The sequence below is a fragment of the Sceloporus occidentalis genome, unplaced genomic scaffold (assembly GCF_023333645.1).
Source record: "Sceloporus occidentalis isolate IW3139 unplaced genomic scaffold, rSceOcc1.0.p SCAF_1, whole genome shotgun sequence".
In the NCBI taxonomy this organism is placed as follows: Eukaryota; Metazoa; Chordata; class Lepidosauria; order Squamata; family Phrynosomatidae; genus Sceloporus; species Sceloporus occidentalis.
Genome location: NW_028316981.1, coordinates 245,701,808 through 245,714,321, shown reverse-complemented (window position 1 = coordinate 245,714,321; position 12,514 = coordinate 245,701,808). Strand labels below are relative to the sequence as shown.

Sequence of the window (12,514 nt, the reverse complement as noted above, 5' to 3'; positions counted from 1 at the left end):
GAAGAGTAGATATTCAGGCTTCAAGTTTCTGGACCTTCTCTTCCAACAGGGCAACCAACTTGTACTTCCTGTAGGCGTAGTCACCCACATCCACCGGCAAAAGCACAAGCATACCACAGCTATTGCATGTGAGAGCAGCAGCTTCCTCGCTGCTCATATTCAGTAGGCTGTGTGTGTGTGTTGGGGGCTTGTGTGCCTTTCTGACTTAGGGTGACCCTATCACGGGTTTCTTGGCCAGATTTATTCAGAATGGATTTGCTCTTGTCTTCCTCTGAGGCTAAGAGAGTGTGACTTTCCCAAGGCCACCCAGTGGGTTTCCTTGCCAAGCAGGGATTCTGTGGCTCTCACCAGATACATAGAATTGCATCATAGAAATCTGAGATGACTGCACCTGAAATATATTTTACAGTTTGGCTGCCATATGGATTAAGCCTGTGCTGGATGGAGTTACACTCTCCAGAAAAACAAAGTTTGGATGCATTCCTGGATTCAGTGTTGAATATAGATGCTAAGGATTCAACAGTTGCTAGGAGTGCATTTTCACAATTAAAACTGTTGTGCCAATTGTTTCTTTTCCTTTGGATGTCTGATTTGGCCATGGTGACGCATTTCTTAGATACATCCCGTTTGTATTACTGCCACATGCTCTGTGTGACTGCCTTTGAAGAGTGTTCAGAAGCTTCATCTGGTCCAATGAGCTGTAGCCAAATTGTTAACAGGAGCTGCATACAGGGAACATGTAACTCTTTGTTACAATAACTCCATTGGCTGCCATTCTGTTTCCAGGCACAATTCATGGTCCTGATTATGACTTATAAAGCTATATACAGCTCATGTCCAGGTTATGTGAAAGACTATCTTCCCATATGTAAAAGGCAGTTTTCTCAATCCCACCACCCTCATAGGCACATCTGGTGGGAATGCAGGGCAGAGCTTTTTCTGTGACTGCTCCTACACTCTGAAAGGACAGTGTGGGTAGTAGTAATGGCAAATCATGTCACTGCTGACATGCTTCTGTAACCACCCTTTCTTTTCAAACCTATCTGTCATTTGTTCTCTGTAGCTGAATCTGAAGCTTGCAGGTTTGTTCAGATGAAAGCCAATAGGGCTCCCCACCCCTATTTGTTTCCCTTATGACCTGTGACAACCTGGGAAAACTCCAGGACTAGACCTAAATAGCTCCTGAAATTACTTTCAGCTTAGATACTAAAACTGAAACTTATTTTTTTCCTTTTCTCCCTAGGCATTTTTCAGGTTTTACAACAAAAATGTAAGCAAATGCACAAAGCTTTGCAAAGGTAAGTGCTCTATGACTTCTAAATGACTTCTAAAGAGTGCACAGTCATGCACAATTGTGCAAACATTAGAATAAGCTCTAATATTGTTTGAGCCACTGATGAAATACACCTCTTCCCATTTATTTATTTGTTGCATTGATATGCCTCCCTTTTCCCAGCCCTGATCTGGCCTTTCGAGGGTGCGAAAAGGAGCCACAAAAAAGGCTCCTTTTGGCACCCTCCAAAGGTGCCATAGCCACAGCAGCATGCCTTGGCAGAGCTCCTTCAGCGTTGCATCGTACAGATGCAGCGCCGGAGGAGCGCCATGATGCCATGTGCCATGTGGAGTGGTTTACAGCATCATGGTGCCCTTGGGATGGAGTCAGGGAGTGTGTCATCTGGACGTGACACCCTGACTCCGTCCCCAGGCTGGCCTTTCAGGCCGGTCTGTACAGGGCCTAAATATCTCAAAGAAGACATTGGTAGGATAAGCTTTCATAGACTTCAATTTATTTCTTCAGAAGCATGGAGTGAAGTGTTGAGGAACAGCCCTTCATAAGTGGGCTATGTGAATAGCAATAGAAATGCAAAACTAGTGGATATGGTGATGCAGAGACCAATTCAATTTTAACTACAGTCATTGAGGGTCAGAGGCAGGAGGAAGAACATTGCCTAAAGCCTTTTGAATGTTGGTGGATGTTGTTGGAATGTAGTGTGATGCTGGCTGGGGAACCAGAAAGGAGATGTGATGAACTGACCAAGAGAACTCTCATGAAGGTTGGGGAGTTAACTAGCGTTATGATATGTGTAATGTGCCAGAAACTGTTGTCTTTGTTCAACCTGCTGTTGATGGCCCGGAGTTTGTAGATATATCGCCTCCTCTGATGTCCCGGGCATCGTAGGAGGAGGTCGGAGGGGTTTGCCTTATTTGCAAATTTTCCACATTAGTGGGGGTCTTGTTCACCTAACCCACCAAAAACTTCTGCTGTTTCTCTCTTCAGTCTTCCTTTTTAATTTTTTTTGTTTTTGTTTGTTTGTTCAGTGACTAAAGCAGAGAAATACAGAAACAGCAAAAGAGATTCTTGAACAAATAAATAACAAAATCCAAAGGAAGTTTGCAAAGAGAAATAGCAGAATTGTAATACAGTGTGCACACCATACGCGGGCTTGCTGTACATGGCTTTGAGCTTACATGTACAGCAAGCCCCATAGGACAAAATGGGGCAAGCCGGAGCACACTACCATAAGAATAAATGGGCTTTCACCTTAAACGTTTTTTCTCATACGTGAGTGGTGGGGTGGTGGTGGTGGTGTCCAGAACAGATTCCCCACATATAGGAAGGGCCCACTGTATATCTACAAATTCCAGTCCATCAACAACGAGTTGAACAACAACAACAAAAGGTTTCATGGCATACTACATTTCTTACTTTCACTCACTTAGTCTCAAAGGTACAATACTACTCCTTTGCATATCGATCCTTGGATTGAGACATCTTTTTTTGAGTTACAGAGCAGATCTTAGCAACAGAGTCTATTCTTAAATTCTATTAATTCATTGGCCCGTTCTACATGGGCCTTTGCCACACCCCCAGTATGTCCTAGGGGTTGGCCGAGGATGCAACGTCCAATAAGGCCTCACCCCTAGGATGTACTGGGTACGTCAAAATGGCAGTGCCCTATACACATGGGCGCCACCATTTTGATGTCGCGGATGCTTAGCTTCCGCGCGTCACGGCAATGATGCCGCAAGTGCGCCATTGGTGCCTTGCGGCGTCATAACCACACCACAAAAAGAACCCGCTTTTTGCGGGTTGTTTTTGCTGCGCCAGGGAATCGTGCGGTTTGTACGCTGCGGTTCCCTGGCGCAGCAAACATAGGCGCCGGCAGAGCGCCCTTTTTGGGTGCTCAGTAAAGCGCCCTAGATTCCCTTTTCTCCAGGCATGTACCTGTTATTTATCTACTTATTTCTGGTTTTACCTTAAACTTTAAGCTCATACTTTTATTGCATTTCTTCTAACTTGGTTGTTTTGTTTTGTTTTTTGGTGTATGTGTGTGTGAATAGATAATGTCAAATTCCAAGATACTGTTTTCCTATATTAAATAGCTTTTAGAATATGAGTGGTTTATTAAGCTAGCCCCTCTTTTCTAACACAAGTATTAATAGATTTTTTGTTTGAAAGAATTATGCCTGGCTGTTGGCTTTGCTTATTACTGGATATGTACATAACTCAAGTGGTGGTTTATTTTAAGTAACAGACAAAGGGAACCTATATATCCATTTGGGATTTGTATAGCACCACTAGAAATTAATAATTCATTTGTCAGAAGTCACTGTTCAGGCAAAATTTGCAAACATCAACTTTGAATTCTCTTGTGTTCCATGTAGTTCCTGACTTTAAAGTATCAATGTTTCTTTTGCACCCTATTTTTTTTCTGAAACAGTGCTAATTGTATACAGTGCACCCGTGCTATGCGTGGATGCATTTTATGCACCTTCCAGCTTACGCAGAAACCTCTTGGGGAGGGAAACAATGGCATCTGTGCCCATGGCACGCGTGCACCGCTCCACCACATGCACGAGCCCCATTATTTCCTATGTTGCTCAAGCATAGGTGGATTTTCCCTTACACGGGGGGATCTGGAATGGATCCCCCCGCATAAGGAGAGGGCCCACTGTATTTTGATTTACACCTGTCAAAATTCAACATGAAACTTAAGCATTTTGCTTCTTTCAATAGACAAAACCATTGGGCTTGTTCCTGAGTCATATGAAGAAAAACATTGATTTTTCTGGTTAATTAATAAACACCCTGTTTGAAGATTTGAAACACACAGGCTCCTTACATATTTATATTTAAATCATCTTAGTGAATTATATTTTGGGCTTAGAGTTGCTTGGTTGATTTGGCTTGTGACTGGATAGTAGTTGTTTTACACTGTTTCCCAAATATAGGCATTCCTTTCTTTAAATGCCTTTCAGAACAAACTGTTGCAGGGTTGGAAACTTAAAACAATATACTTTCCAAGAAACATTAGATTTAGCTTTTGGAAACAGTTTTCTCTACAGATGATTATTGACCTCTTTTGCAAAAATAGTGTTTTTATGAGTGCTGTTGAAGTCAACTATAAGTCTTAATTATTTAGTTATTTAATTAGTTTTTGGTCTCTTACTGAGGGCATTTTCCACTTGCCCAGTCAGAAGTTGTCTTGTCAATAAAGCAAAACAAAAGCTGAGAGGAGTGATAACATACAATAAATGTAATGTGGAGAAGAGACAAAATCTCAAGACGTTGAAAAGAAAGATGATTTAATATTGAAAACAGGCTTGGCCTGGAAATATTCTTACGGCCTTTTTCAAGGGATTACAACTTTTAAATCAAATCAAAATCAGGGATTCTAAAAATCAAGGAAATCTATAAGGTTTATGCCTGGCAACTGATAATTTACAAAATAGAGGACTGCATTTCCTCCGATGCCTTCTGCCTTTCCCTCTTAAAAAGGTCTCAGTCAGATGCACTTGTGAACACACACACACACACACACTATACTATGCTGGAATTGCTTCCTTCATTCTTCAGGATGATATTTTGAGGTCCCATTGCCTTGTTTTAGTAGACCAGTGAGAGGACCTTCCCAAGCAGGAAATTATCAGCAGTCATGTCTGGTTTGGAAACCTCCCTCTCTTGGCCTAAAACAGGCCAAAGGGGACAGATATAGGATGGGTGACACCTGGCTGAATGAAACTACGTGTGAAAGGGATCTAGGAGTCCAAGTAGACCACAAGTTGAACATGAGTGAACAGTGTGATGCGGCAGCTAAAAAGGCCAATGCTATTTTAGGCTGCATCAATAGAAGTATAGTGTCTAGATCAAGAGAAGTAATAGTGCCACTGTATTCTGCTCTGGTCAGGCCCCACCTAGAATATTGTGTCCAGTTCTGGGCACCACAATTCAGAAAGGACATTGAGAAACTGGAGCGTGTCCAAAGGAGGGCGACAAAAATGGTGAAGGGTCTGGAAACCATGCCCTATGAGGAACGACTTAGGGAGCTGGGGATGTTTAGCCTGGAGAAAAGAAGGTTAAGAGGTGATATGATAGCCCTGTTTAAATATTTGAAAGGATGTCATATTGAAGAGGGAGCAAGCTTGTTCTCTGCTGCTCCAGAGAACAGGACCCGGAACAATGGATGCAAGCTACAGGAAAAGAGATTCCACCTGAACATTAGGAGGAACTTCCTGACAGTAAGGGCTGTTCGACAGTGGAATGCACTCCCTCGGAGGGTGATAGAGTCTCCTTCCTTGGAGGTCTTTAAACAGAGGCTGGATGGCCATCTGTCAGGGATGCTTTGAATTGGATTTCCTGCATGGCAGGGGGTTGGACTGGATGGCCCTAGTGGTCTCTTCCAACTCTATGATTCTATGATTCCCAAAATCTAGTGAAATAGCTCCTAGAGGCCAGTGGGGGATTTTTTCAGCCAAAAAAAGTACAAACAGGTTCAAGGCCTGATCATTTGGGCACATTAGGAAACCCTAGTATCTTAAGACACCCAGTTACTTTATCTTTCTCAAAATGTTTGGCAGCTAGATCAGAAACTCATTTAAGCAGCTGGACTGTGTATGGGAAACAAGTCATAATGGGACTGTTTAGTGATGTCATGGAAAGGTAATCGTTGGTCTAACCGAAGAAAGTTATCTTTCTCTAGCAAAAGTTATGATGCTATGCTCCTAAAATTTATTATGAATGCTGATATATTTAGGCCAAAGGAGTATGAGGAAATTGGTCTGATCTAGGAAAACATCTTGCTCAAGTAGAATATTTGAACAAGTGATGTTAATTATGTAGGAAAGTTGTACCACTTCCCTGGTTATTTATTTTGAATGCTGATGTAGGTTGGTGTGGATATGAAAAAAATAAATGAAAAGGAAAAATTGAAAAGTTTTCTGCGTGTTTGCTTGTCACAAAAGTTATGACACATCCGGTTAGTTCCAGGTGTTTGCTCTTACACTAAAAGAAGTAGTTATATTACATTCAGTTCCCTGTTATAGCAAAATTAATGCTAACTAGACAGAAACACCATTTTTGTTCAGTTACTGCTGGATATGTTGATGTTTCTGATGTTTTGCTTTGTGTAGGATTCCTGGACTGCGAGTTGTGGGACAGTTGGTTTCTCCTGCATTGCACCTCCAGTTGGAAGAAAGCACTGGAACTCGTGAGGGTGATGTGAGATTACTGAAGGAAATTGTAGATTATGTAAGATTTCCTTTTGAGAATGCTAGAATACTTACCATTGAAGGAATATGATGTACTGTATTTATCAACCATGTCTTCTTGAATTGCTTTAGGAGCTGAAGTTAAATGACATTTGAAAAGTAGCACAGGGGCACAACATTTAACTACAGTTGATCATTTTTTAATGAGGCATTTCAAAGGCAATCCTAAGTATGAGCATGCTAGGAGGAGAACCCAGATGTTCAGATCTGCTGTGTGATCTTGTGCTCCCTGGACAGCATTGCTACAAAACACAACTATCCAACTGTAGTCTGAATTGATCTTGTGGGAACTGAGAACTAGGCTATATGTTTCCTAGCTCAGATTTCACTTAGCAGGGATTAGGAAAGGAAACAGACACAAAGTTTCTGTATTTGAAATATTGAAGGAATACAGTCGAAGTAGTGTTTCTACTGTGTGACATTTCTGAATTTGGAGATCAAATTTACTCTTTAAATGCCAGGGTAAATTGTGAATTCAGACATTATATGAAATCAGAGTTTCAATGCACCCTGTAATGCTAGTGTAACATACACAGTTCAAACTTTCATTTTCTCTATTCCATAAATTACTGCATACCACCAGTGAACTAAATTCTTTGCATTGACTCAGGACATTATCACACATGGCTTTTAAACCACTATTACAGTTGGAAAATAGCGCCTTCGGCGATATTTATAACACAACACCATCTCCATTTTATTGCTGACTTGCCCTCAAAAGCATTGTTGCAGCACGCCTTGTCACTGACAGGGAATACCATCAGTAAGATTGCAAACACTCTGCTATATAGTGTTAATCCGCAGGTGGTAATTTCCTCTTGTGACAATTCTAGTATCGGGCAGTTACATGGTGTTAGTGTGTTCTCCTCTCCCCCTCCCCCTCATTATTCCAGAGCAGATTGTTTTTCTTTTCTTTTTTACTTTCTTACTATTTCTTTCTTTTTCAAAAATGAGCATACCTCCAGAATTGTATTAAAAATTTAAAATTTAAGAACCCAAAGGGCTTGCTGGGTAGGGCATAGGGCAGGAAGGGGAAGAATCTTAGATCTGTTTGAAAATGATTACCTAATTAGGTCATTCTCAAAGGACCTGTTAGAACATTATTCCCTGTCTACTATCTAACTGTATCTTTCAGATATCACATGGTGATAGCTGAATCAAGTTTTGAGTTTCTGCATGTCCTCTTTGTAGTGTCAGTTGTTAAATTCTGCAAGTTCCTATTTGCATAAACTACAAGTGTCTAGTTCAGGCATTGTTCTAATCAGGGAGAGCAGTCAAATGAGCCCAAGGTGCTTCTGAATTGTACTCCAACTTGTAAAAAAAGGTATGGCTGACCATCAGTGGTTTATTATTAAGTGAATAAACCTCAGGTTTATGAGCTCACACTGCTGTTCCCCTGATACAATTTCTATGAGGATTAGAAACTAAGATAATTCTATATTTTTAGAAGTTGTCTTGTTTCAGTAAAACAGGTTCTCAAAATTTCGCCTTCCAGGTGTTTTGGCTATCAGCTTCCAGAAGCCCCAAGCTAGAATGGGCAATGATAAGAGATTCAGGATGAAGTCCAGTCCATCTGGAAGGCTTACAGTTGATAAGCTTTGCAGTAAAATTTTGTTTGTTTGTACCCCTGTCTTCAGCCACAAATCTCTCAGAGTGGTTTACAGATTACTAATTTGACAATTCCCTGCCCTCAGGTTTACAATCTAAAAAGACATGAGGCAAAAGCAAGGAATGGCAGTAATGAAGGGGATCAAGTCCAGCAGATACTGCTAGTTCTCTCCCTTCAGGCTGGTGTGGTGGCATTAGGAATGGAGGGAGCGCCTTTCATCTGGCTCTTGGGATAGGCATAGTGGAGCTGTATCTGTCTCTTCTTCTCTCCCTCTTAGGCCAGAGTGGCACCAATTAAGATGGAGGAAAGGCCTTTGACCTGCCTCTGGGGTTAGGCAACCACAGTTTTCTCTGTGCACAAACATTATTGGAAACTATAGTTAGTAGTAAGCAGAAGCAGAGGAGAGGGAAGAGAGGAGCTGGAACTCCTAAACTATGATTAAGCATTAAATGCAAATGTGAGTAAATTATTTTGTTTAATCTAAAGAAAGGAATAGTGAGGACTGATGGAGGAGGAATAAGTGCTGACCCATCTGTATGGTATTGGATATTGTTCATTGTGTTTTTGGTTGTGTGTCTGTCCTCCCAGTGTATGAACAGAGGTATTGCATTAACTCAGGCTCGCTATCTGGAGAAAGAAGAAAAATTTCTTCCACCACCCAGGTTAGTAAATATTAACCTTTCTATTCCATGATGTACTTTTTTATTTCATTCACTTTGTATGGAAATGGCCTATGGCCTGATCAATAATAATAGTAATAATAACAACAACAACAACTAGTAGTAGTAGTATTAGCACTGCTACCTTTCTAACAGAGCAAAGCTATTGAGCTCCAGTGTATATCTAATCACATGTTGACTGGAATGAGTAGTTTACTGTAATTTCCATCTGCACCTCTGGATTATAAAGATAATTGTTTTATTACAATATATTGCTCTACTTGAATAGGTAAACTCTCTTAAAAGGTTTGCTGATTGTCTTGTAGATTGGCACTTTACCATTCTGCAAGCATTGTGACAGTTACAGGTGATATCTAAGATTGTTATGATATAGAATCATAGAATTATAGAGTTGGAAGAGACTGCAAGGGCCATCCAGTCCAACCCCCTGCCATGCAGGAAATTTAAATCAAAGCATATATATGCATTTCCTACATATGAAACCATCTCACTCATGTTCTTAGAAACATGTCAGAACTGCAATCTGAATAATCCATATCTTGAAATTCATAAAAAGCAATAAATACAAATAGCAAGTGAAAAACAGATAATACTTGATAACAACAGCAACAGTATTAAGAGAATGATGAAAGTGTAATGTCTTCAGGCATCAGAAAAGCACTGTTAAGAATAACGTTGCTGATGCCAAAAGTTATAACACAAGAAGCCCTTTTATGTGTTCCCACAAACATATCTCAGACAGCCTTGGTACACACAAGAGAGTTGTAGCAACTGTTTATGTAGCAGGCAAATTCACATGAGAGGAGACTGTCCCTCAGGTCACTTACTCCTGAGCCATTTGGCATTTTTAGGTAAGAACTACCACCTTGATTTGTACCCAGAAACAAACCAGTAGCCAATACAGTGATACTATGAAGAAGTCACACAACATGACCCTTGGAGCTGGTCAAAATTATGGCTGCAGTATTCTGCACCAACAGAAGTTTCCAAATAATTTCATTGACAGCACATATTCCAGTACATCAGTAATATGTCTTCATTATATGACATCAACATAACCAGATCTGCCTTCACCAGTATGCATATTTGAAAGAATCTTTGTTGTGCAGTAACAAGAATGAATTGACCGTTTTTGCCCCTACCAGCATTCGGGTTGTAGTGACAGTAGAGCAAACGGAACAGGAGCTGGACACAGCTGCCTCGCTGATCAGGGAAGCTGCTGAGTGTGTGCTGAACTGAGGCCTACAAAGGTGGATGTTTATTGCTCACAGAACAGTGGACACCTGTTTACTACTGTGCAATAAATTGGCTTGCACTCCAAAGGTTCTTCAGCATCATCTAATGGAACTGAAACCTTGACTTCCACTGAGTCATTCCAGAATAAAAATATGTCACAGATGTGGAAATACTAAACATACACTGTATGTACAGAATTCAGCTCTATTTTTATGCATTGTTTAAACTGGAGATCATTGTTACGCTGGTATTTTACATTCTTTTCACTTCAGTTCTTATAAGAGCATAATTCCTTTCCATAATTCTCTAAATGTGTTAAATAAAACAAGCTATTTTTGAGGGTTTATGTGTAATGCTAATGAGCATGAAAAGAATATGAAAACTTAAAGAATATTCTTAATTTAACTATGCCACAATTAATGAAAATATTGAAAATAACATCTTTTCCACACACAAAAGTTCCTGTTATTGTTGAGCTGGATAGTTAAAATGCTATTATGGGATCCTTCTTTTGAATTATGTACTTATATACCTTTTATTACACTGGGTATGTGGGAATTTATACACTAATTTTTTAAAAAAAGATGTTTTGATTTTTGAAATTCTCAGAGGCAGTTCTCAAGCAGTTTGTCAAATTTACATCAAGCATCACATCTCATGGCACTGCCTCATACCAATATAAGTTGACCTCTGCATTGATTTGATCATACATTTAGCCATTATGCTAGTGCCCCAGTCACTAATGCTGTGCAGATATGGAAGTTATAAGAGAAACTTGGAATTATCATTAATTAATGGATTGAGCACACAGGAATTTCTACAGGGAGATACCCTCTGCATGGAAAGTAAGCAAGATCAGCATGTGTGATTTGTCTGTGTACTAAAAGCTCACACAGAGATCTGATGCCTTCATTTGAATGAGTACATGATCTTTCACCACACACTGAAAATTCATAAACATGTTCATTTGGTCATGAACTTTGTATTGTGCACATTTGGTCATCAGTATTTCTGGGCATCGCAAATTGCAATTGCTTATGTTTCATTTCAAGGGCACACATCCCTCTGAAATCCAAAAGCTCCAAATTATCTATCCAGAAAGTATTGCTTTGTGGCCTTCATTAAGGTCCATGATAAAGATTTACTGGTGGGTGCAGATAAGATGTAACTGTTCATATTACAGAAATTATAGTATGTCAGTTATCTTTTGTCCTTCTCTCAACCTTCAGGAAAGTTGGCATGCTGTAATTTATGTAATCTGAATTATCATATGTTCCAGTGCTCCAAATTTCTGTCAAAGATTGCTTTGAAGACATTCAATCATATCTTTGTTGTTTCTACACTCTTGTGCCTTTTTTTGGTTGCTGCTATGTGGATTCCAGTGCTATATTTGAGACTTATTATTTTTTAAATAAAAATATATATTTGATCCAGTGTTTTGTCTACTTATTTCCTCATATTCTACTTGATGTTGCACAGTAATTGTCTGTCTTCACTGCTGTATCCATGTCTCTCATCAAGTGTGAAGTAATACAAAGTAGGGAGCCAGCAGTTGTAGTGGTTTGATCATTGGGCTATGTCTTGAGAGTATGACGCAAATCCCTGTTCAGCCATGGAAACCCACTGAGTGGCCTTGGGCAAGTCACCCTCTCATCCTCACGGGAAAGCAAAGGCAACCCTCTCTGAACAAATCTTGCCAAGAAAACCCCATCGTCGTTGCAATCTATAGATGTGCCACATATTCTCTTTTTTTTATTATTATTATTTTTTGCATTTTTTGACAAACATATAACATATAAACATATGACATTACCTAATCTAACCCAACATATATAACTACTGACACCTCAACAAATTTTCAAAGACAAATACAGACCTTATATTAAAATTACATTTAACATAAATTGTACTTCCAACTGTGGAGAGCTCTGTACAGATGAATAATTTTTCCCCTTTGTATTATCTAGAATGCATTTTCTGATGTCTCCTTCACAGAAAGAGTGTTTTCATTAACTGTATATATATATGTATATATATTATAGCTTCCTCTAAACATTTATTGACCTTGTTCTCTTATCTTAATGAGTAAATTTTGTTTGCCCTTATTTCTAGCTAATTCAGAATAATCATTAGCTTCTGAGATATGTACATTTATTCTTAATTAAGTCTAGCAATTTTGCTTTCCTATATTTAGAATCATTCAGTTCCTCTTCTCACTTAAGTCCCCCCTTGAAAATAGTTTCAAAACAAATTATTGCATATATCTGAATTTTCACCATGTTTCAAATTGCTTGTATTTTAACCAAATTACTTATATTTTAAACATTTCTACATTTTTACATAGTTGCATAGTTACATCATATTACTATAACATTTTTCCATTTCCTTTCTATGAACTTATAAAAGGGCTCCCATTCTGTCTTTATAGATTCTTCGTTTT

General features: G+C 39.3%; 1 protein-coding gene across 1 annotated transcript in view; it reads left to right on the top strand.

Moving 5' to 3' along the window:
* LOC149323707 (serine palmitoyltransferase 1) overlaps nucleotides 1–11,465 on the top strand; it is a 42,158-nt gene extending 30,693 nt beyond the window's left edge. Inside the window, exons 12-15 of the mRNA XM_089491287.1 lie at nucleotides 1,244–1,298; nucleotides 6,412–6,529; nucleotides 8,747–8,820; nucleotides 9,984–11,465. Of these exons, the coding sequence (XP_089347413.1) occupies nucleotides 1,244–1,298; nucleotides 6,412–6,529; nucleotides 8,747–8,820; nucleotides 9,984–10,077 (341 nt within the window). The 3' untranslated portion in view covers nucleotides 10,078–11,465. The remainder of the gene's footprint in view (nucleotides 1–1,243; nucleotides 1,299–6,411; nucleotides 6,530–8,746; nucleotides 8,821–9,983) is intronic.
* Nucleotides 11,466–12,514: the final 1,049 nt, after the last annotated feature.